The sequence below is a fragment of the Vicugna pacos genome, chromosome 5, assembly GCF_048564905.1.
Source record: "Vicugna pacos chromosome 5, VicPac4, whole genome shotgun sequence".
NCBI classification, from domain to species: Eukaryota; Metazoa; Chordata; class Mammalia; order Artiodactyla; family Camelidae; genus Vicugna; species Vicugna pacos.
In genome coordinates, this window is record NC_132991.1 from 7,799,070 (window position 1) to 7,824,173 (window position 25,104).

At 56.3% G+C, this 25,104-nt stretch overlaps 1 protein-coding gene across 1 annotated transcript in view; it reads right to left on the bottom strand.

The window, feature by feature from the left end:
- Nucleotides 1-3,060: 3,060 nt before the first annotated feature.
- Nucleotides 3,061-25,104, bottom strand: part of TFCP2L1 (transcription factor CP2 like 1) — a 43,814-nt gene continuing 21,770 nt past the window's right edge. Inside the window, exons 3-15 of the mRNA XM_072962082.1 lie at nt 19,474-19,550; nt 18,905-19,010; nt 18,150-18,256; nt 16,934-17,086; nt 15,544-15,654; nt 13,191-13,282; nt 11,533-11,581; nt 11,361-11,454; nt 9,447-9,537; nt 8,946-9,049; nt 7,370-7,512; nt 3,925-3,976; nt 3,061-3,161 (exon numbers count right to left, since the gene is read on the bottom strand). Coding sequence (XP_072818183.1) covers nt 3,115-3,161; nt 3,925-3,976; nt 7,370-7,512; nt 8,946-9,049; nt 9,447-9,537; nt 11,361-11,454; nt 11,533-11,581; nt 13,191-13,282; nt 15,544-15,654; nt 16,934-17,086; nt 18,150-18,256; nt 18,905-19,010; nt 19,474-19,550 — 1,226 coding nt within the window. The 3' untranslated portion in view covers nt 3,061-3,114. The remainder of the gene's footprint in view (nt 3,162-3,924; nt 3,977-7,369; nt 7,513-8,945; nt 9,050-9,446; nt 9,538-11,360; nt 11,455-11,532; nt 11,582-13,190; nt 13,283-15,543; nt 15,655-16,933; nt 17,087-18,149; nt 18,257-18,904; nt 19,011-19,473; nt 19,551-25,104) is intronic.

The window sequence follows — 25,104 nt, forward strand, 5'->3', positions numbered from 1 at the left end:
CAAGAGACAGTAAGCAGCAGACGCAGAGGGCGTTCCCGAGAATGGAAAACCCTACTGACAGCAGACTTAAGGTAACAGACCTTTATGAGAATGAGATTTGGAATGAAGAAATATTAGCTGACCACTATTTTAGATTTGAAATTTTAGCCTGTCATCACCTGGCCTGGGTAGTGGCATCTCTGAGGTCTCGTGAAGGACAGGCACCTTGAAAGGCTGGACCTTGGGAAAGTTCGTCCACTTCTATGTGGCTCAGTTTTCTCAAGAAAGGAAATGACTGGTCTTGCCCTTCTCCTAGGGCCCTAGGACTAGTGCGTGGAGCTAGAACACGTACCAAGAAAGACTGCAGAGCATCAGAGAGGGACACTGCCCAGTAATGCAGTGACAGGAACGGGGAGACAGCAGGAAGAGAACACAAAGCCAGCTGTAAAAATGGTGGAGCCAAACTTGGCTGAGCTTAAAAAGAAGGCGGGAGGGAAGCGGGCACAAGCTTCCTAATGACAGCCCCGCGTCATGGAAAAAAAGACCCAGTAAGAATCAGGGGTCCCCAGCAAATGTGCGCAGGCAATTCCATGGGGATTCCAACAGCCTTTTCTGCAAGTGGTGCCGGAACATCTGGACATCCTTATGTGAAAGAATGAAGTCAGACCGCAACCTCACACCATATAGAAAAACTAACTCAAAATTAATTAAAGACTGCTGGAGAACTAAAGCTGTAAGAATTCCTGGAAGAAAACATAAGCAGAAATCTTGATGTTGGGTTAGACGATGGTTTCTTAGATATGACACCCAAAGTACAACAAATAAAAATAGGGAGCTTAAAGACATCATCAAAATTAAAACCTCTGTGCCTCAAAGGACATCAGAAGAAAGTGAAGAGAACCCACAGAAGTGGGGAACGTTCTGACAAATCACACATCTGATAAGGGACCTGCATCTGGATTATACAAGGAACTCAGACAACTCGGTAATAAAAAGACAAACTAAGAACGGGCACAGGACACGAATGGACATCTCTCCAAAGAAAACGTACCAATGGCCAGAGACACATGAAGAGGGATGCTCAGCGTCACCAGCCATCAGGGAGATGCAAATCCAAACCAGTAAGGTGCCACTTCACGCCCACTGGGATGGCTGTAATCAAGGGGACAGACAACAGCAAGTGCTGGCGAGGATGTGGAGAAACTGCAACCCTCACACACGGATAGGGGTGCACAGTGATGCAGCTGCTTTAGACTGTTCCGTCTGGCGGGTCCTCAAAAAGCTAGACATAGAGTGACTCTATGACCCAGCAACTCCACTCCTACGTATTTTCCGAAAAGAAATGGAAACATACGTGTACACCGACCCTGGTACAAACATATTCGTAGCAGCCTTATTCATGATGGCCCCAAAGTAGAAACAACTCAAATATCCACCGTGATGGATGGATAAACAATGTGATCTATTCAAAGAATGAAATATTACTCAGCTATAAAAAGGACTGCAGTACTGATATGTGTTCAGTGTGGATGGCCCTAGAAAATGCATGCTAAGTGGGAAAAAGCTAGTCACAAAAGACCACATACTGCCTGGTCCCACACACGGAACAGGCAGCTCTGTAGAGAGAGAAGGGCCGTGGGTGCCCAGGTGGAGAGCAATTGGAAGGAAAGTCGGAGAGCCTTGGTTAAGGGCACAGGGTTTCTTTAGGTGTGGGTGATGAAAATGTTCTAAAGCTGATTGTGGTGATTCTGTGAATTTACTAAAAACTGTAGGCTTGTATGCTCTACATGGTAAACTGTACGGTATGTGAGTTACAACTCAATAAACCCATTATGCACTACCCTCCCCCCTGCCCCGGAAGGAAAAGGAATCAGGGAGCTGTCCTTACTCTGCAGGCACCACACCCAACACAGTTGTGACCAGGGCCCGTTTCACTCCCAGAAATGCCCTGCGTTGCATGAGATGCATGTCATTACTTCATCACTATGTGAGGTCAGGCAGGTGGCTCTGCCCCTCTGGCCTTCAGTTCCTCCCTTTGTAAAGCAAGATCTACCCAGTTCTGACCACCTCCACATTCCACACAAGCTCCCATGGAGAAGCTGTAAGACCCTGCTCTGCGGGCCACAGTGCTCACCATGCTTTGGAAGATAAACCCTAAGTTAGCAAAGAGCTGAAGCCCTGGGTCCCAGGAAAGAAAGACAAGGCAAAGACTAACTCCTATCCCGCCAGTCACCGATATTCCCCAAGGTCAGGCCACTAAGAAAGGTGATGCCAACGCAGGCCAAATGCTCCGAACACACCCTCTACAGAGGCAGAAAATACAGCGTCCCCAGGAAGCCTGGCAAGTTTGGCGGTGGTCCACCAAGGTCCTCTCTAAACGGCACTTGGTGAGTCCATCCAAGAGGGCCTGGAATCGGACAAGGCAAGGTCACCTGATCATACAGCGAAGGCTCAGCTCCCAGCCCTCCTTACCCATGACTGCTTAGGAAATAAAATTCTACCCACGGTGCTCAGGAGCAAGCCTTTGGTTCTCCTCCCTTTCATACTCACGAGACTGTGCCTAAAAATCGTCTTTCTACGCACCCACTCCGACCGCCAAAGGCCTTAGAACTAGGTCTGTGTGGCCCTGGGGTGTGTCCCCCACCCCGTGCGGAGACGTGGGCTCACCTCGGGTCTTCAGAGGTGGAAGAAGCAGGCACAGAATTAACCCACCTCCCACCCACCCGGGAGCAGGACAGACGAACAGCACCAGGGTCACTGAGGCGGACTCAAAGCACCCCGTCCCAGCTGTCCTGGTCGCGGGCTGGTTACCGGAGGGGACGGCGGCAGCTGGGGGCAGGAGAGCGGCCGGAAGGAGGACACAGGAGGAACCGGACGCCCAGTGGACTAACTAGCCTCCCGCCAAGGGAGTGAGGGGATCAGAGAAGCCGCCCCCACTGTCTGCTCTTCAGGATGGTGGGGCGGGAAGAACGAGGAGCTGCCCCAAAGCCGGAGCGAGGAGGGAGGGAGAGAGACTCGGCCTCGCGGGCACAGGCTGGGTGCGGTCCCTCCGGCGCGGCTCACAGCTGCGGCGTCTACATCGGGGGTCCAGGGGTCCATGGGGCTGGGTGTGGAGGCGGCTCGCGCTGCTTTGACTCAGAGGCCACATTTCAGGATGACGTGGTAGCCGTCATTGCTCTCGGCTGCAAGAAGAAACACGGGGTTCTCCTCCAGCAGGAAGGCATGGACTGCAGCACCCGGGCATCTCGGGAGGCGCGGGACCAGGGTACCAGCCGAAGTCGGCCGTGATCATCGGCAGAGACGCCACAACAAGACGCAGAGCAAAGCGTGCTGACGAAAGCAGAGGTTTCAACGCACACTATGCCTTGTGGGGTCTCTCCAACAGCCAGCCTCTCCACCACAGCCCAAGGCCCCAGGACTAAGGGACCTGGTCCAATGGGGCAGAGGACTTTCATTTGGATGCACTGCCCACACTCCCCGGCCCAGCCCCACAGCAGCTCGCAGCTGGCCCTTCCTGTCTCCTGGCACATGAACTCTTCTCAGCTCAGACCCCTTCCTCAGGAGGCCCTCTCGCTGCCGCGGGTCCCCCTACCCCGAGTCCCCAACCCACACCACCTGCAGGCTCAGATGCTGGACTCCACCTTGCTCTCCCTGGACACCCACACTTAGAAAAACTCAAATGCATCCAACTTCCCCACCCTGGGTTCACGGAGAGCTCATGGCCTGGCCAGGACTTCCCTTTCCAAGCGACCTTGGGGCCAGGCTCACCAGTTCTCCCATGTTCAAGGTTAGGTTTTACAGGAGGCTTGGGTTTCTTTTTCCCAGAGAATGTTTGCAGGTAACATTCTCCAGGGGCCCGCTTCCTGGTCTGCCTCTCCCCCGACTCTGTCAGCCCAGGGGACACAGCCAACAGACCTTCATTAAACAAGAAAAGGAGGGGGTCACCTTTCAAGGTACTGAGGATGAAACAGGATTCATCTTGGAAGTTCTGCACCATCTGAAAGACAAGAGAGACCGTTCCCCTCGCCACTGAGTTCCGGGCACGAGAAGCTTCAGTGACACGGGGCTCAGCCAGTCGCCGCCACCAGAAACGCCAGTCACATGTTCACACAATCGCAGGAAGATGGTTGTGTTCCCCTTTCACGGCAAAAACAGGATACACAGTAAATGAACAAAACAGTTACAATCTCAAGTAACAGTAACTGGACATAAGGGACAGACAGAAGCCTGGAAGGGAGCTGAGATGGAAACGTTTAACAAGAGACTTAACTTTGATGTACTTGCTCCCGTTTGACTTCTTCCTGTAGGAGCGTGTCCATGTAAAGCAGAGAAAAAACTATAGCACTTTGAAGGAATCCTCGGTGACTCGTGCGCTCTGTGTGTCAGAGTCCTGGGAGCACCAACTGTGAGCAGAGCACACTCCCCGTGTCTACAGACGCGGCCGGAATCAAGCTACCACGTTTCCATGAACTGCCCCCGACCTTAGATAAGTCACTTCCTGTCCAGGCCCTATCTGTACAGTGGGGCTGTTTGGATGATAAAATACATCCAACCAGGTATATACAACCAGGAGGGAGGCCATCAGGACAGGTGTTCATCTGTATCACTGCTTCATAAAACTGTCCAGGGGGCCTCCACTTAGGAACATGCATACTCCGCAGGCCAGCGCCCCAGATAAACTACACGCACGCACGCACGCCTGAGGATGCTGAGAGCGGCACTGCCTGTCCAAGAGAAAACTCTGGACAGCCCTGGGAGAGGCAGCATGAACCAGTTGACGGCCCTCCCCCTCCAGACCAGCGGGGCCCGGCCTCCAATGCACCCCAACACGCCTGACCTGCAAAGCCTGTCACAGAAGGACACACTCGTGTTCCACTTACAGGAAGTCTTAACACAGGCAACATAAACGACATCAATACAACACAATCCTCAGATCAGTGGGCGGCATGGACGGGACATGAAACTGGCCCACAAAGGGGCTCCACCCCTGAGATGCAGACACTGAGCACTTCCGTTCCTCTTTACACTGTCCAGGCGAGCCTGTGTGCTCTCTGCCCGGATGCGCTGCATTTCGCAATATACGTTCAGAGAGCGTGAAAAAGATACACGCACACACACACCAGCCAATCCCCTTCCAAATCAAAAACTGCCACCCACGTTTTATTGCCTGCTCTGGGTTATTGCCCCAAATCCTGCGAGTCGCCCCCCCCCCCCCCGCCCTAGGCCTAATGATGCGTGAAGTGCACTGGCTGTACTGCTGGCCGCCCCCTCCCCTCGGGGACGCTTGCAGCCCCACCACTTGGGCAGCCAAGACCCGAAGCAGGGTCCACACGGCTTAATCAGTAACTCCCTCGCTGAATGAGGTGCCCTCGCACCCGGGCGGCTGCGCGCCTGGCCCGGCTGCCCCCAGCGCCCCGGGCCATTAAGAAGCAAAGGTTTCCAATTGACGCAGGGTCAACAGGCAAGAAGACTTCGGGAATAAGCAGGGCCTGCTTAGCGGAGGTGGCCTTTGAGTTCTGTTCTCTGCTTCACTTGCTTAACTGCCGGCTCTGGGGCACAGGGCCAGCGGGCAGGAAACTTCCTCCAGGGACCCGAGAAATAGCGAGGGTTCCACACATTCCTGGCTTTCGTCTTCACGACAGAAATTCCCCGTGAGATGCAGAGGGACGAGTTTTCGGAGCCACCACTGCCTGCTGCTCGGGGGGGTTTCTAAGAACACAGCCGCGTTAATGTGCCGGTACCGCTATGGAAAGAATTCTGAACTGCTGACAGCAACAGCAAGTTGCAGATAAACGTACCTTTGTCCCAACGGATCCTGGTTGTGTTTTAAAAACCCACACCTGCACACACTTGGGCGCACAGTGCATACTCACACCAAAAATTATCTGGCAGGATCACTTCAAGCCCCTTCTAAACTCCGCTGGGAAAAGAGCGGGGAAGATTAGGGCCTGTCACGTCTGCCTTCTGCTGTTCCCTGCTGCCTGACTTCCGATATTAATTGCGAAGTACTTTTTAATTAAAAAGGAAGGAAAACACCACCTTGCCAACCTCCAGGAGGACACTGCCATGAAGCTGGAGCCTCCCATGTGAGGGGCTCCACAGTTGTGATGACAAGTGGCAACAGGGCTGTCACTAAGAATGACAATTTATGGACTATGCAGACCATTAAAGCCTTACACTTGATGCGCTGTCAGATTTAAAGCTCTCTCTGTTGCCTGCTCCCCAGAACACGGGCCTAGCTGAATTTATTATATCCTGGTACCTGGCACTGTTTTTTCATCCTTACTACAACCTGCTCAATGGGTGTAATGACCTTCATTTTGCAGACGTGGAAACTGAGGCTCAAAGACATTCAGTAGATTTGTCCAAGATTACTCAGCTCCAGGGGCCCCACTCCTGGTGGGGACGCCAGTCCAACCCCCAGGCAGATTTTTCTACTTTCTCAGCCACCACTTTCGTACCATTTCCTCCATAATCCTCTGCACAGAGTTCCTCCAGAGCGCTGAGCTCAGGGTTCCACCCCTTCTCCCATCAGTACAGCTCTGCCTTCTTGAAGGCCTCGTTTCAGGAGTGGCCGGACAGCCTGCTGGCTCAGAGTCCACCGGGGTTCCCACCTCAGCCCCACCTCTCACCAGCTGTGTGGCCTGAGGCAGTTCCTCAGCCTCTCTGTGCCTGCTTCTTATCTGTGGAATGGGATGATGCTGGCACATCCCTCCTCACTGGGAGGCTGTCAGGATTAACTGAGTCACTATGTACTGGGCTACAGCAGGTGCCGGATAAGTGCTGGCACTGCCATTGTGACTCTGAACAGCAGGGCCTGAAAGCTTCTGTTCTCTAAACAGAAACATGAAACATGCCAGCAAACCTGCTGTTAACCCCTCCCCAGCAACGCGGGGATCATATCACTCAGCACACAGTTGCAATGGGGTCCAGGGCCCACGGTCTCTGTCAGCAGCTGCCTGCATCTGTCACAGCTGTGAGCCAGGATGGCCACGGCACCCGCGCCATTCAGTGTGGGAAGCCCTGTCCTCTCCATTGCCAGCCTAGCCCACCCACCACCCCGACCCTGACCCCGGGCAGGCACCCTGACCCCGGGCAGGCACCCTACCCCCAGGCAGGCACCCTACCTCTGACTTCTCACAGCCCCAAATGTGAGCACCCTGAGGACAGGGCAATCCTGGTTCCTGGGGCACCTAGTGGGGAGCCCTGTGGTGGCCTCAGACCCTCTCCGTCCTGGCTGTCCACGTAGCCTCTGCAGTCAAGGGCAGGCGGCAGGCAGACGCAACCTGTTTGTCATCTCTGGGCCCGAGTCACCCCAAGCCCCGCAGGGCAGGCGCACTTCTGGTGCCTGTCTGCGGCTCCTCCTTGGCGCTGGTGGTGCCAGGCTCACCTCGTTGCTGACCACCACATGGATGCCCGTGGGTCCCTGCCGGTAGACTCGGTGGATGTGCTGCGGGGAGATACTGTACAGGTTGGCAATCTTCTCAACCAGCTCCAAGGCGGTCAGCTCCTCCAGGAAGATGGCGTGGTACACTGGAGGGTGGGGGACAGGTCCATCTATAGAACAGGTGTCCCCTCTACGGGCCTGCCTGCTCTCCACCCCCCACCCCTCAAAATCAGTAACTTGCGCGCAAGGCTGTCCAAGCCCAGACTGACTCGTGGGACAGAGCTATGCCGGGCACACGCCCAGAAGCCCCAGGGTCCCCGAGCAGCCATCACTGGGAAAAGATGTCAGGTCATGCCCCTACTCTCGCTTCTGTCTCTTGGGGGACTCATGCAAAGTGCAGAATCCCTGGGTCCACACGGACCTGATGACACCTAACTGGGGTGGAGGCTAGAGGGGGACCAGCTGGCAGAAATCTGCCTTCGTACAAGCTTTCAGGGACCCCGATGTGCACCCCACCATGAACCCCACTGCAGGTGGGAGAATAAGAACCCTGGGGCTTCATTCCTTTCCTTCCATCATTTATAGGGGTTACTGGATGGCTCCGGGTGGCCAAGAGACTTACAGACAATTCCACCTGACGGCAGGGGTGGGGGCCCCTCCCCCACAGTATAGACAGGGCTCAGCTGGAGCACTGCGACCCCCAGGGGGAAGGGGTGCGCCAGGAGTATCTGCAGCCAGTCTGAAGTTATCAGTGAGCCAGGGCTGGAGAGGCTTCCTTATACAAAATCAAACCAGCCGGAGGTGGGGGGCCACCTGGGGGACACCACAGGGCTCTGGGGCCTATAGTTCCTCAGGAGTAAAACACAAATGAATTCACCTAAAGACCCCAAACTTCCCCCTCAACTAAGGGAGGAACTTTGGTTCGAACAAATCTGATCAGCGGCTCACGTTTTTATACGCGCACATACATGCACACACACGCAGTGGCTCCCTCTGAAAGGGGGTGGCAGAGGCCACAGGGCTCCAGTCACACAGCCTCGCCTTCCCGGGACTTAGCAGAGGCTGACCCATGCCCGAATTGGCTAAGAGAACGTGGCTGCTGGGTCACGTTCCTTCCAGTGTTAACACCAGGTAAGACTCCCAGGCCTCTTCCCCAAGATTCCTTTTTACAACAAAATTCTTTTTTTTTGAGGGGGGGGCGGGTGTAATTAGATTTATTTGTTTGTTTTAATGGAGGTACTGGGGATGAACCTAGGACCTCGTGCATGCTAAGCACGTGCTCTACCCCCGAGCTACACCCTCCCCCTACAACAGAAATCTAAGTGTACACCCTCCGCAACCCCACTTGTCAGAGCCAGTCCTAATTCTCATTTTGCTCCTCAGACAGATCAGAGTGCGGGCCACAGAGCAGGATCCCCGGCTGGCCCTCTGTTGTGACCCTCCTGTCCCAGCTGAATGTGGGGCCACCAGGGCCACTCGGTCGGCCCAGCCCAGATCTCCTCTCACTGGGGCCCCATGGGGGGGCAGTGTGGGGAAACAGGAGGCCCTGGTGGGGAGGGGTGGGGACCCCGCCACCCACCACATAGACTGGGGTCCCCGCTGCCATCCCGCTTCTGCTGCAGGGACGCCCGGCTCTGCTCCAGCTCCTGGCAGACGTAAAGGGTCATCTTCGGCCTCACGCTCCTGGAGGGGAGGAAACAGACAGCAGGTGTGGGGACAGAGCTCCGGGGTCTGCAATGTCTCGTAGCGCAGGGTGGAAACAGCAGCAGGGCCTCAGGAGGAAAGAAAAGAGGCCGCAGGGACACAGAGCGCCTCTCACAGGGGAAAAAGCCCCATCCAGGCCGACCTCTACGGCCTCACGAGGGCTAGCTGAAGGCAGAGATGCACGACTTCCGAGCCCCACAACCCGCCCAGAGTGGGCTCGGCTCAGGGCACCCGCTCAGGGCAGGAGGCATTTCTCAGAGTGGGAATAAGCCTGTCCCCTCCTGCACTTGCCCCCAGGAGCCCTGTCCCCACTGGCCAGCCCGCAGGGTGTCCAAGAGGCCGAGATGCAGGCCACCTGCCTCCAGTGGGAACCCACCTGCCTTTGATGGCGTTGAAGAGCCGGATTCCGTCTGCAGGGCCGCAGATCTGCACCAAATCCTCGCGAGACATCTTCAGCAGGTCGGCACCTGGGCAGGTAAATGGGGCCGCCTGTGACCAGGGGCATGAGGAAAAGGCTGCACCCCCAAACACCTACAGCCCCACGGCAGGGGAGAGCCAGCCTCACCCTCTAGGGGCATCAGATGAACCACAGACAGAACAGCAAGAGATAAACAGCATCAGAACATCACAGTCCAGGAGACGTTAGGCGCTGAACAGTGGTGCTCACAAACCCGGCAGATTCGAAGGCACTTTCAGAAGCCAGGGCCCTCCCCGCCCGGCCCTCCCCACACCGTGATCCTGCGCAGATCTTCCCAGCACGTGGCACTGTCTGCAGGCGGGAGCTCACAGCTCATGATGCTGTGGTGTGGAGAGCACCCAGCACCCACGGCCCCTCGTGTCAGCCCCTCCTCCGCCCCAGGGAACCGCTGTCCTGACCTCCCCCACGCAGGGGAGCTCGGCTCGCTTTTGGAACTTATGTAAATGCAACTGCACAGCATGCACCTCTCTGAGTCTGGCTCCCTCCCCCCAAGTTCTGTAAAGGGGCTCATCCGTGTTGTGTGTAGGTCAAAACCATGCGTGCCCGTCAGCGAGTACTACATGCTGCGTGAGGAAAGCACGATCCCTGCGCCCCCTGCTCTGCTGAGGGGTGTCCAGGGTGCGCGCCGTCTGGGGCTGTTAAGCGTCTTGTGAACATCCTAGCACGTGGGGCCCCCTCCTCAAAGCCCAAGGAGACCCCTGGAGCCTTCCACCCACGTGGACTCTCCAAGGTACAAAGATGATCAGCTTTCTGCTGAAAACCTGCCCATAGCCAGGTGGCCTCCTGGCTGGGACAGGCCTCCACCCTGATCCCGCACTGTTGAGATATAGTTTTGGTTACAATTCTGCAGGCACCGTGGTGCTCCCTCTGCAGGGAGTAAAGACCGGAGTCCACGTGCTGTCCCACCAGGGCCCTGGTGTCTCTCTGGCCTCACCTGGGCCCCCTGCTCCATCTACACCAGGCAGGCCCCCACCTCGCGGCCTCTGCATTTGCCATCTGCCAGGAAAGCTCATGCCCCCGGACCCACTTGGCTCGCTCCCTCCTTCGAGGCTTTGCTCTGGGACACCTTCCCAGGAAGGCCTCCCCACTCTAAGGTGGCGGGTCCCTCCGGTCCCACCTCAGGGCATGGCCCTCACACAAGGGCCACAGTGTGTTGAAACAGGTGATTTATACCCCACGCTGCCTCAAAGCTGCAAGGTCCCTGTCCGACCCCCTGGTACCCGCCCCTCTAAACACAACAGTTGTTCTCAGAACAGCGGAGCTCAAAGAGGGCAGATGGGTGCTGCTCTGCTTCCGTGGCCACAGATGTCCTGGGGCCACTCCTCTGGTTTGAGCCAGCTTTACTCCCCATCACTCTGCCTGCTGGGGAGCAGGGCTCACGGCCCAGGGCCTGGACCCCACCACTCCGGCTCAGGGCTTCTGTCCAACGGGCCGTCAGCAAGTGCTTGAAAATCCTTTCAAGGAGGAAGGGCCAGCTTTTCCTGCCCGCCTGCGGCTTCACCACGTCTCACGGGTCACGGCTCTGGGGACTGCGTGAAGCAGCACTGGGACCAGGGAGACCTGCTTGGCCAAGGGCCCTTCCGGGCGGACCAGCCAGCAACGGACATCCCAAAAAGGCTCCCGGGCGGCCCTCCCTCCAAGCCGCACTCAGTGGGAAACCCCGGGGGCAGGGCCGCCCACCCAGCCCTCACTGCGGTCAGCACCCATGAGTAGCCACACGCCTCTGGGTCCCCAGGACACATCCTGGGAGGGACCTGCTTGCCAAGGGACCGTTTGATCCCTGCGGCCCCAGACACGTGGGGAGACACTCACCCGAGAAGCTGGCAAAGAGCCGGCAGAACTGGGAGAACCTGTTGCGGTGGAGCCACTGCTGGGCATCCTGCGTGGAGGCTGAGGGGAGCAGGTGCTGCGGGCAGAGGGGGGCCGTGAGGGGCGCCCGGCCTGCGGGGGGACAGGCGCCCGGGGCCCCGCCGCAGACACTTACGTCACTGCCCACGGGCGGGGCCTCCACGGGGTGAGTCGGAGAGCTGTTGCTGCAAAGGAAGGGGGGCGTGAGCGGCCAGGATGCTCTGGTCCCCGCCGGAAGCACTCCCCACCGGCCTGGGCTCCGGGGCTCGTATGGGTCGAAATGCAGGCAGGAGTCCTGCTCCACCCCGAGAACCCTCATGAAGCCCTTCGTGTGGATGAGGGTTTTGATTAGCTACGCTGCCCTTTCCCCAGCCCCCAGGCTCTGGGGTGGCTTTGGCCAGAATTTCCTCCCATCCCGAGTCCCCTCCAGGAGCTGGGCTGAACAAAGGGCAGGCTGACCGAAAAGACTGGGCCCGCGCCCGACAGGGACTCAGGGCCTGGACGGCAAAGGGCCACCCGAACACAGCAGAGGGCAGCGGAATCCCACAGGGAACTACTCCGCAGTGAGCCCCCAGCCTGGCACCGTCCACGAAGAAGCTATGCTCATGTTTCCCCGCTGGGGGGCACAGACCGGAACACCTGGGTTTTTAAGTCGAGAGCCATACGTTTAGCCAGCCTTCCCAGATGGACGATGGTGACGGCACGTCGTGAATGTCCCTCATGTCAATGAACTACCTTCTTAAAAGCGGTAAGGTTTACATCATGTACATTTTACCACAATGAGGGGAAATAAGACCCTTGCAGCGGTGACCTTTAGACCCGCCATTCAGTGACCACGGGGGGTGCTGGGTACTTCACTCACATCCCCCAACCCTGCGTGGAACCCACACTCCCTGGGGGCTGGGGACACGGAGGCTGCGGGGCTCGAGGGACTTATCCCCAAAGGTGCAGGTTTAGGACTAGGTGTGCCGAGCCTGAATGTCACGGCTGTCCCACCTGCCCCTCTCAGCGAGGGCGGCCTCCCCTCACCTTGCAAATGAAGTTCATGTCTTTTTCTTCATTTTTTTTTAAATTGAAGTATAGTCAGTTTACAACGTTGTGTTATTTTCTGGTTTAAGCACAGTGATTCGGTTATACTCAAGTTCACGTCTTGCTTGCCCATTAGGAAAGTTCTGCCTGCCAAGCACGGGCTCCCAGGAACCGTGTGTTCTGCACTCACCTATTAAACCCGCCTGGCATTCCCCCTGCCTCACCCCTGCCCCAGGACCAGGACGGACAGAGCCACCACAGTGATGCTGTGGCCTCTGCACCCTGGCACCTTGGAGTGGCATGCCTTTGCACAGCTGGGTGACCGGCAGTGAAGCCACTTCTGTGTGGCAAGCCCTGACACCTGGGGCAGGGAGGACCCTGAGCTGGGTCCTCACACACAGGGCCTGCCAAAGAGCCGAGAAGGGCCTTCCAGCCTTGAGGGAATCCAAACGCCCACCTCCAGAGGCCCCCAGGGACTAAGAGGTGGCCTCGGCCCAGGTAGGGGGTCGTCTGCAGGCACCTCAGGAGGCTGACCCGGCGCCCCCGCAGGCCAGCCCACTTAACCCGGGGAGGGAGGGGGCAGTGGTTTCTGGGCTGCTGCCCCACCAGACGGGCTTTCTGGAAGGGTGCCCACACACAAAACGGTTGTGAACGCAACACCAGTGACCCCTCTGAAGCCCAAATGGATGCCCTGCTACAAAGGAGGATGCAGGAGAGGCCACCCATGTCACCTCGGGGACACAGAGGGAGGGAGGCCACACGTACCCTTCGCCAAGGCCGAAGCTGCTTGGAGAGCCGCTGTAGCTTGGCGGGGAGGCGCTGGTCACCTGGTAGGCCACGTCGGGCCACGGGGAGCACTGCAGGGAGAGCAGAGGGCGGCAGTGGTACCAGAGGAGCTGGACCGGCAGCGACGCTGAGCCCCACGCCGGCGTCCACTGGGGCCCACTGTGAATCTCCAGTCCTCCCACACCCAATCGCAGGTACCCAGTATCCACGCCAGCCAGGGACATGCGGGTTGCCGGGGCCACACCAAAGAAATCAAAGAGGGCAGAGAAGAGACCTAATGGTCAGCACGTCATCCCCAAAGTGAGCAAAGCATGATGCGTGTCTCTGAGCTTCCAAGGAGTCAAACCAAAGGCAGAAACCACGCCGGTCACGTGATCCCCGGGTCCACAAGAAAAGAGAGAGGAACTAAAGAGGCCAGTTGCCCACAGGCAGGTCTTCCCGGTGCAGACAGTGGATGTAAGTGCATGAAATCGGGGCCCTGGGCCAGAGGCCACGTCCAACAGACAATCATCAGTAAGGTTCAATGTCAGAGTCTGCGGACGGGCCTTGGCCAACCGGAGGCATTCCTCAGTCATCCTCTCAGAGCCAGGGAGACACAGAAACACGAAAGACGTGGTCCCTGAACACAAGGAACTTCTTGTGCAGAAGCCAAAATGAACACAAGAGACTCTCCCAGAGAAGCAAAAGCTTTTGTCTGTTTGGGGGAGGCCAGGGGACAAGAATTCACTTCTTCCCTTCCCGCGATGACACCTCTTTGGAGAGGACCAGCCTGAAGCATTCCTGACGACTGACAGACCACAGGGTGGGTAAATATTTAACTCTGTTCCGAGTGTGGGCTGGAATTTGCTGGTGCTAAATCCTAGAGCCTGGGGAGGAAGCCAATGAGCTGACACAAGGGAGCTCGGCAGTTCACAGGGTCACCAGCCAGGTGGGGATTTCAACACCTGGCCAGTGACAGGGGCCTGGACGGACAACGCCTGGGGCACAGCAGGCCCTCCCCTCCAGCAGGGGCATCCAGAGCAGAGCCGAGGTGGGACGGGAAGGAGGGGGGTCCTCAGGCAGAGAACAGTGGGTGCAGGAGGGTGATCAGGGCGACCACATCACCAGCCCAAGCCGGGACCGGGCCCAGGAGTGCTCCCCTGTCCAGTGCGGGCCGGCTCTGCGCCTGTGAGGGGGGCAGGGCTCTTCCTGCACCAGGGGTCAAAGGCCACGGTGGCCCCACTCAGAGGAAAGGCCAGGAGACACCTGTCTGCACCAGAAAATTAGCTTCATACTGTCTCGTTCCAAGTACTGTTTGCACACAGCTTATCTCACACACACACCCCCAGAACTGGGCCACTGTCCTCCCAGCACCCGTGCCAGGGCCTCACCCTTCCCCCAGCCTGACCACACCGGGGCAGCTTGCCCGGCGGCACCCCCCGAGGCCCTTCTGAGAAAGTCAAAGGGTTCACTGAACAAACCCCAACGCCTCACGGCTGCTCTGCTGCGTAACACAGTGGCGAAGAGCTGTTAAGAAAGTGAAAAACGAAAACAAGAGTGGAGCCCAGTAACAGGCAGCCGCAGCAGTGGCCCCTCGGGAGGAACACGGGCGTCTGAGGAGCAGCCCGGACGGAGGGGCGCTGGCGCGGGCTCCAGCCAAGCGAGATCAGGAGGGAGCACGCCCCACGCCCACCCAGCAGCGACACGTGGCGCCGCTCCCTCTGACCCAGCCGTCCACGCCGAGGACAGAGTCACTCCCCACATGCAGAACTTCACGTGCACAAACGTGCCCAGCGCCTGTCTGAGATGACGAGAGCCTGGAACAGCCCGGCGTCCACGCAACGAAGGCTACACAGCTGGACAAAGAACCAGAAAGCCCTTACGAACAGACAGGAAACGGACTCCAAGACGTGCCACGAAATAAAGACAGCAAATCGCAGGACTGGGTGTGCGCGCACGTGCGGTTAGTGACAAAAGCAGGCGTCGGGCCATGAGTAAAATGGTTTCACCCGCAGAGAGCATCAAGCCAGAGACACAAGGAGCCGGAGACGCCGGCCGCCCTGGGAAAGAAACCTCAAGGCCGGACAGTGTTGGAGGGAGACTTTCTGACACAGATGCTCTTATAGCTCTTGAATTTGGACCACATGATATAACATCTATTCAGAAAAATAAAAATAATCTAATTCTGAAACGTGCAAATGGCAACAGAGTTAGAAGTTACTTGGAAACATCCCAGATGGACAGCAGGCCATGTCAGCTGAAGGCACCTCCGGACACGGGAGCACACCACGGCACAAGGGACACTCACCCTAAGCGGGCCCCTTCCCAAGAGGCTAAGCCATGGCGCCCTCACCTCCGCGAGGATGGTGGTCTCGTAGGACGGCTGGTACTTCTCCTTCTCCTGGGCTGTTCGTTTCTCCATCTTCTCCCGGTCAGTCTTCTGTTTCCGGTCGGCACCCTTGGGCTGTACATGCACAGCATGGGGGTCCGGTTAGTTCAGAGCCAGCGGAGGCGGCCCTCGGGGGTTCCGGGCTGAGCAGGGGGGCCTGTCTGTTCCCGCCTCTCCCGGACCCAGGACCCAAGGAGGAGCTCAGGGACCTGAAAGCACCCTCTGGCCTCCCTGGCCTCAAACACCCGGTCCCCCTGCCCTGCAGGCACTCAGAGCCCGCACCGGGGCCACACAGAAGAGCTCGGACAAGACCTTTACTGAGGCCACTGCTGACCGAAAAGGCCCCCAGGAGCCTTCCTTGGGCCACCCCGGGAGAGTGACAGTGAGTGCAGGGCCGGAGCTGCGGGTCAGGACTCAGTCTGCACTCGCAGGCTGTGAAATCCCACGCATGTTGTAGGGGCCTCCTTGCCCCTGACTCCCAGCTTACACTCAAATATGGGGTCACACCCATCCTGGCATGGCCTGTCCTGGGCGCCCACAGACCTGAGGGACCTCCAGGTGCCCAGGCCTCACAGGTGCTACTCCTCCCCTCCTGGACAGACAAGGAAACCGGGCCTCCAGCGATTCACTGAGACGCAGAGGGACCACGTGCCCAGCAGGTAAGATCCTGGTGCCGGGCCGGGGGGGCCTGGCCCTGACCCTGACCCAGCAGGCCGGGCTGATGGGGACAGTCTTGACTTCACTGGGACCGTCACCGCCCACCCTGTTCAGGGCCTGGCTGGCGGGTTCGGATCTCAGGTCTTCTCTGTGCACACTGACCACTCGTGGGCAGTCAGGGAAGAGGATCTGTTCTCGAGCTGGACAGCTCATGCTGGGTGCCTTCCTCGGGCCATGGCTCCCAGCTGGGGGGGTTTAGGAAATGGCTCATGGGGTGATGCCCAAGGTGGGAAGTTATAGGGGGGCCTCTGGGGACACAAGTGACAGGCCCAGTGTCCAGGAAGAGAGCCAAACAAGTGGCAGCCACACCCATCACCTGGTCTCCCTGCTCCACCTCCGCCCTCCAGTCTCGGCCCAGAAGCCTCAGGGCAGGGCAGTGTTACTGCCGGACCCTGCAAGACTGCATGTGGGTGCACTCGGCCCAGCGAGTCCTACAGGGGATCTCCTGACCTGACTTCGACAGAGAATCTAACGCACAACTGCAGTCTGGGCCAAAGTGCTGGGAGGAAAACAGTCTAAAGACGTGCAAATCCCATCAGTGAGGGAAGCCGGAGGAGCGTGGGCCCGGGGGTGAGGGGCCGGCGGGCAGTGCGGAGTCCAGCAGAAGCCTGGGCTTGGGGCTCAGCCGGTGTCCTACCTTGAACACCTTGATCTGGCAGCTGGCCGAGTGCAGGTGCTCCGTGTACTCCCCATTCTCGTTCTGCTTAAAGGTGTCGATCTGCACACGGAAGGGCACCCCCTTCTCACCCCCGTGCTTCCGCGGGGTGAACTCCGTGCTGATGCAGTGCACCTGGACGGGAACCCAGGGCTGGTGGTGAGGGGTGGGCCGAGGGCGGGCTCAGGACCCCACGGGGTCCCCCCAGGTGGAGGGCTCCATCCCGCATGGGCAGGTGGAGGGCTCTGTCCCACGTGGACAGGTGCAGACCTGCCTCCCCCTCCCTGCCCTCCCTCTCCCCTCCACACACACAGGACACCACCCTCTCTGGCCCTGGTCCCTTGCCCTGGGAGGCCCTGCCTGACCAGCCATGACCTTGCCAGCCATCGCTCCAGATCACTGACCCTCACCCTCGCCCCTCTCCCTTGGCAAGTCCCACTTGCAGAGCAAGGACCACAGCTCAGTCCCTGACGCCTAGTGTCCAGGTTACTCAGGCCGGGCCAGAAGCTGGACCATCGCTCTATTTCTGCTAAGTAACTGCTACCCAGAAGGCACTTCGTGTATATCTGTTAGGGTGCTGTAGTAATACTATAGTAATACAATATACAGTGTTGTAATAATGAGCAGTAACATTATATCTTTAAAATAGAATGAAAACATTGTAATTATGAAAGGAAAAAAGATGGCTAACTTTTACCGAGCAGTTACTGTGGCCGAGCATTGTAGTGATGGCTTTATGTTCAATGTCTAATGTATAAGACAGGTGGGAAAACCAAGAGGCTCAAATGGGGACACAGCGGGTGAGAACCAGAGGCCAGCCCGGAATCTCGGTGCCCGGCCATGCCCCCAGGCAACTCGACCTTCCACGACGTCCACACAAGGCTGGGTCAACAATGGCACTTGATAATTGAGTAATTTAGAAACAATTACCAAAAAGTTTTACTTCAAACTATGTATGCTAGGATATTTTTATTTTGTTAAAAGCTTGTGTACCGATAAGCAAGACCCACGCAGGATTCTAGAGCATTTCAAGTCCTTTTCCAGCCCCAGGGACCAGGTAGCTCTGTGACTCTGAGCCACACTCACACGTCCTCACCCTTCTAGTCTCCTTCCCGGCAGCAGGGCCCTGAGGACGGATGGTTCTGAGAAACTAGACAGAGGACCCCGGAGGTCTGGCTTCTTTCTCCCTCCTGCTCACCTGAATGAACGCAGAGGCTCTCTTGGAAGGGTCCCACAAAAACTCGACTGCGTTCAGCTGGGTCGGGCTGGCCCTGGGGTCCAAGATACCAACAGACAGTGGAATATCTGTACATACATACACACACACAAAAGTGCAATTGTCAGCCACTCCCAAATACTCAGGGATGGGCTCTCATTACAGGTCCAAATTCTTTACACAATCGGAAATGCCAGAAGTTCTGAAAACTATGTTCTGCATAACTCAGTTGGCAGAACGCCTGACTTGAACTGCCACGAGGCTATTAGACTTCATCCCATTTTGTGTGAACGGCCATTCTGTCCTGCCGCAGAAATATTACTGTGCTGGGTTGCCTGTTGGCGGGTTACCCAGCGCTACAGGTCTACACAAACTACTATCATTCCAGCTTCTGGATTCCAAACCCCACCTGGCCCCAAGGGTCGTAGATAAAGACAGTGGACCACTGCCTGGGCCCCCATTCCACTCCCGCTGCCCTCTCGGCAATGCCCACCCTTCCCTTCGCCACTGGTCACAAGGCTCGAAGGCAAACTCCCTCCATGAAGGTCCCTGAATTCCACGTGCCCCCCCACCCCCGAAAGGGGAACTCCCCAGGCCAGGCCTGGTGGCAGAGTCGCCTCTCCCAGCTCCCCCATGGTTTTACACAAGACTGGAGTGTGCTAGGATGCTAAGATGCCCTGGACAGGCGTGGGTCCAGATGGCGACCAGGAAGAACCCCCATGTGCCCAGAGACTCACCGATGTCCAGGATCCGGTCCCCCGGCCGGCTCCACCGCCAGCCTTCCAGCTGCTGGTGCTCCGTGTACTGCAGCCGGCGGTCGTGGAAGACCACACGGATGGTGCTCTGGGGAGGGAGGCCAGTAGGGAACAGCTGAGCATGGACCCAAGAGGAACCCATCTCCCACCCTCCCTGAGCCAGAAAGTCCCACCTTTGAAGCCCCCTCCTGGCGCCGCCTCCCCTGCTCTCAGTTCCACAGGTACTCTGTCCTCAGAGCCCCAGCCACACCAAGGACAGGACAAAGGACGGCCCTTCCCCTGGGTTACCAAGTCCTCTACATCCAGGGTAACTTAGCAACCCTCCGTGCAGATGAGCAGACTGAAGGTCAGCACGGGGCAGAGCCAGGCTGCAGCCGGGTCTGTGTGCCCAGCTCCGCTCCAGCAGCCGGCTGCCCGAGCCCCTCCGACCACACCCCGCCCCCGGGGCCAGGAACCCACCCCTCTGCCCAGAGCTCCCCTCCAGACCTCTCAGGACCAAGCCCCAGCTGCTCGGTGCCCAGGGTGGGGTCAAGGGCAGCCTCCAGCCTCACCTTCACATATTTTGTGCTCAGATCTTGAAAGTCTCCCAGCTTCCTATTCTCCAGCAGTCGGATTTCATAAGATTGACCTGGAGGGGGGTCAACAGTACATTTTCGAATTCTGTTTTCAGATTCGGGGCTCACCAGCTAAAGACCATATCAACATTCTCCATGCCCACCCAGGCCTCCCGGCCCCAGGGAGCAAAGCAGAGAAGTCCCAGGACAGCTCAGTCGTGCTCTGGACTGGACACCCTGGTTTGCCCATCTGGCCTGGTGGGGCCTGGGGCTCCCCAGGTAATGCTCCACATGACACACAGAGAGAGATAGAGACAGAGAGACAGCACCTCTACCATCTTCAGAGAAACAGAATCCAAAACAATACAGTTTGCATCAAACTTACGGACACAGCTTCCTATTTCTTGGTAAAGAACACCCCCCACAGCCCCCATGCACTTGGCTGGGGAACACAAGATGCTTAAATCCATGTGAAGTAACCAACCATACCTTACTGGGAGCAGGTTTACAGGAACAAATGAAAGCCTGTTAAACATTGTCTCTAATTGCAGAATGAAAAGCATTTTCTTCAGTTAAAAGAATTTCATGTATTCGAAAGGGTGTGTGTAGGGTTCTATTTGGTGACAAAACCAGCACAAGCCAGTTAAAGAATGTAAATGGGGGGGGGAATCCATCCCTAATAACAACCCCCAACTCAGAAGTGTCTACGAATAACCTGAAGAAAACTAGATATGTTTATTCAAAGATACAATATAGCTTGTGTAAGCAGGATGCACCACATCCCCTCTTTGGAAAGACCACATGGTAAAGGATCCAACTTCTTAACCAAAGAGGCTCAGCCGCAGCTCTCAAACCCCCTAGCGCACATCACAGCTTAATAAAGGATGTCCTACAAATAAGAAATTATGTAACAACCAGCCTTGGTACACCTGATTAGAATGTATTAAAAATTTTTTTAAATAATGATAGACTCACAGGAAGTTACAAAAATAGTACAGAAAGGTCCTGAGTACCCACCTTCCAGTCTCCCCTGGCGTTGGCATCTGATGTAACTAGGGTACATTACTGAAGCGCACCAGGGCTCAGTACACTTAACTAACCTCCAGACTTAGGTGGATTTCCCTGGGTTCTGCAGGCTAATCCATTCAAGTTACCACTGCATTGAGAAGTTCATTTCCCAAGGCTTTATTTTAACATGAATGGCTACTTCTCTGACACTGTAGGGAAGGACTTTCTGAACCTAGGATCAGTGGGGGAAGGGAAATCTAATGTAGAGAGAGATCAAGAGAGGTATCTATATAAATGCATACAGCAAACCAGAAATGCACAAACCCAGTGCTCAACAGTCTTGATGTATCTGAAAAGCAATGATTAGAGAAACAGTAAGACTCTCTGGAGGGGGATCCGTTGTAGCCCCCATGCTCTCATCTCCAGAACCTTTGAGAGTTACCTTTTATTTGGAAAAAAGTTTTTGCAGGTGTGGTTAAGTATCTCAAGATGAGCAGGTCATCCTGGTTGGCCCTGGAGGTCCCTGCAAGTGTCCTTAGGAGAGACACACAGAGGACACAGGGAAAAGAGGCGGCAATGTGACCACGGGAGCAGAGATGGGACTGAGGCGGCCGTGAGCCAAGGAGTGCTGAGGCCACCCAGTGCTGGAAGAGGCCGAGATCAGATTCGCCCCTGAAGCCCCCAAAGGGAGCCCAGATTTCCAACTTCTGGCCTCCAGGACTGTCAGAGAATAAACTTATGCTATTTGAAGCCAACGTGCCTTGTAGTAATTTGCCAAAGTAGCCACAGGAAGCTAACATATTCCCACCCAGAAGATGAAATTCACTCCTTCATGCAAGCGCTGGCTGAGCAGTAACGGCCGTGGGCCAACATGGAGCAGACCCTGGGGACACAGAGCCTGTCACCCTCGCTCTGTGGGGCCTGCAGACGACGCTGGCTGAGCTCAGAAATGCCGGCCCGAGACCCCCTTGCTCAGGAAGGTGGACCCTCCTCCACCCGGGCGTCACCAGCCTTCCTCCAGGACCAGTGAAAACCTCCATGCCGGGCACATCCCATGGGAAGGAAGAGGCTCCCACCCTAGACCCTGGTCCCGCCCACTCGCTAGCTCAGACGATGCGGCTCAGGGAAGGGTCTCGCTGATCTGAGCGACACAGCTACCTTCCTGAAAAAGCCAGGTTTCGAACACACATTTATTTCCGGGCTCCTAAGCCAACACTCCCTGGACAGCATGAAAGGGAGCCTCCTACCCGAACTGGTTTTTCCAGTGTCCTCCGCCTCCCCCGCGAAGAATGCAGCCACTCTGGCAGGAGGCCCAAGGCCCCAGTGGTCATTACCACCGGTTCAGGGCGCCCCAGGGCCCAATGAACACTGACCCCAGGCTCTGTAGGGCAACCTCAGCTCAGGCCCAGGCGGATCTCCCGTCCCACAGAGCAGTTCCAGAGCCTGAACTCGACAGCAGCGACTCAGAGACCAGAGCTACTGGGTGGGCTGTAGGCCCAGGTCACGGGCCTGCCTCCCTCACCGGCAGCAGGGACCTGACCCACGGCTCCCCCACCACAGCTCCCTCCGTGCTCTTACACACACACACTCCGGCCACCCCGCACCAACCGGGCTCCGACCTCCCTCCCCAGCCCTCTGCCTCCACCCCAATACAGGGGGCCCCTCGCCTGGCTCTCCCCAAGTCACACATGCACTGGTGAGTGAAGGCAGGACAGCTGAACTGACCAGGGGGCACAAAGGCATTATGGCTCCTTGGCCGGCTCACTTCAGGGCATGGGTGGAGGCCTTGGAAGGGGGCTCTGGGTCTGCTTTACTCATCAGGGCAGGAGGGTCTCAGCAGTGTTCTTTGCACCCTGGTCCGTGCTAGACTACAGGGCTTGCAAAAGTGAGACACTCCCGCCCTCAAAGGGTTGGTTGGCAACCTTCTGGGGTACCTCAGACAGTACCGGAAAAGCACTAACATCAGGCAGAACTGGAAAAAAAATCCTCCTAAGAAACGACAGAGGTCTGGGGTGGGGACACTCATTTAGAATAGGGGTGGGGTGTCTGAACAAGGAGGTAACATCTGCACGGACTCTGATGAGTGGGCAGGAGGCGAGGCGTGGATACGAAAGTGATCACCAGCAGAACCATAGCGAGGAGGAGGAGGGACAGGCCAGGCATGGGGGGACAACCTAACAGCCTCCTGGGCGCTCACCCAGCAGGAAAGTCTACCCAGGTATTAACTCACCTGAATCAGCGGCAAAGTTTAGCCCCACCCGACAGAGGAGGCAGTGGCTCAGAGAGGTGTCTGGACCCGAGCAAGCTTGCACAGCAACTCCATGGCACAGCCAGGAGCAGGAACGCTGCCACGTGCACCCTGGGGGTGTTTGCTGGGCGGGCTCTGCATTCTACCTGGTCCTCTCTGCTTCGCCTTTCTGGAAGGCATCTGGGGCCAGGCTGCACGCTGGGAGAGCCTGCCTAAGCCCCCGTTCCCACCTTAGTTACGACACTCGCTTTCTCGCTCTTTCCTTCCCCCTTCAGGACGGGCAGTACATGGGACTTGACTGACTTGCCTCATTCGGGACCCTGGATAAAGCACATTGACTCCGTTTCCTCGGCTGAAAAATGCTGTTTCCTACATTCTTAGCTGTGATCCAGAAGGAAAAACAAATCACTGCAGAAGATGGCAATGAAGCCTAATTTTAGAACTGTGAAATGTGGAAAATGAGAAAAAGTTGGACTCAAGAATCCAGGGAACAGGATAATAGATACCTGTCCTTCAGCTGTCCTCCGAATTTCCTGACACTCTTTTTATTTCAAGACCCTCTTCCATCCACCAAACCCTCCCCTTCTTGTAAGGCTCAAATCCCTAAGGCCAGGACCTCGGTTCTCTGAACCAGCCTGGGATGTAGAGCCTGGTGGACACTGTAACCATTCTACGGCAGATTTCCTCATGATAATCTAGTCTTCCTGAGACACACGTTCCTACCCCATTTAACGTGCCCTGACCATATCAGAAGGTGACGGCGGCTAAATTCATGACATTTTTGGTACGAGGACAAGGAGAACAACAGGAAAGAAGAAAGGGCCAAGAAGGAGACTTTCAGGTACTTGGAAATCTGATCTGTCACAGTGAGAAAAAAAGAGACTTTCCGCGGATGTAGGTTAACTGGTTATCCATAAGGGAAAATAAACCCCTACCTCACACCTTACATAACTAATTAATTCTAGGTGAATGGAAGCCACAAAATAAAAGCAAAGCCTTAACATTTCTAAGCCTTTATGACACTACTTTATGACCACGAGGTGGGAAAGAGACTCCTATACTAGAAACAAAAACACAAAGCAAAAATTATGTCCTCCATATACTACTGGAAAACTGTGTTAAAATTTATGTCCAGACACTCTTCAAAATGCGAGGGGTGCTGTTAATCTTTCCGCAGCCCCAGGAGCAGGGAACGACCTGACCTGGCAAGCTGGGGCTTATGGTCACCCTGTGGAAACAGGACAAGGTCAACTAACACATGGAAAGATGCCGGACGGCACAAGGAAACAGGACAGCGCCAAGTAAACTACGACACCATCTTACACCTGTCGGAGGAGCAAACTGCAGCCTGGCAGAATCACGAGCTGGTCCGAGCGTGAGACTGGCCGCGGGGGCGCTGCTGATGGAAGCGCTCTGCTGACAAAACCCCTGGGAGAAGCGTGAGAACAAGGGTGAGGCTGAGGACGCACGAGGCCTCTGCCCGGCACGTCCAAGTCGAGAGGCGTGTCCCGGGCAAGTGCTGGAGGAGCACCGGCCTCAGGCGAGAGGCCCTCACTGCGGCGAGAAACTGCCAGCCGCCCACATCCAGCCGCAGGAAGAGAGACACGAATTCTATTATGTGACAGAACAGAGTAGCACACAGCGCTTAAATGAGCCTCCAGACTCCTGGGTGGGATGAACAGACACACATTACAACATGTAACGTGGAACTACATACAGTATCTGGTAATAGCATATAATGGAAAAGAATCTGTGAAGAAAATATACATGTATGTATGTGGATAACTGAGTCACCTTGCTGCACACCTGAAACTAACATTGTGAATCAACTACACTTCAATAAAAAATAAAATTTAAAAAAAAAGAGCCCTCCAGAGACACGTCAACATGGAGAAACCTCAGAAACATTATTTTATCCAAAAAAGGTGCACACGATGCATGTGGAACTACTTACAAAGCCTAAAGACACGCAAAACCCCATGCTGTTCGTTTTTATGGCTGAATATGCAAGGAGTAAAAAAATTTTAAATGCACAAAGGGACAACCAACACCGGTTTCACAAGAGTGGTTTCGCTTCTGGGAGGAGAAGCTATGGATCACAAAGAAGTAAAACCAGAAGCCGGTTTGGCAAAGCTGAAGCAAGTGTGTTGGGCACACGAGCATTTGTTCTCTTTTTCTCCAGAGCAGTCAGTCCACCTGAAATTAAAGACCCTCAGGGCAACTGAGAACCAAGTGGGACCCACAGCCCGCCCTCCGTGTCCAAGGTCCTCTGCATCCTCGGACTGTGTAGCACTGCAGGCCTTCATGTGTTAAAAAATCCAAGTGTAAGTGGAGCCGCGCAGTTCAAACCTGTGCCTCTCAAGGGTCAACTG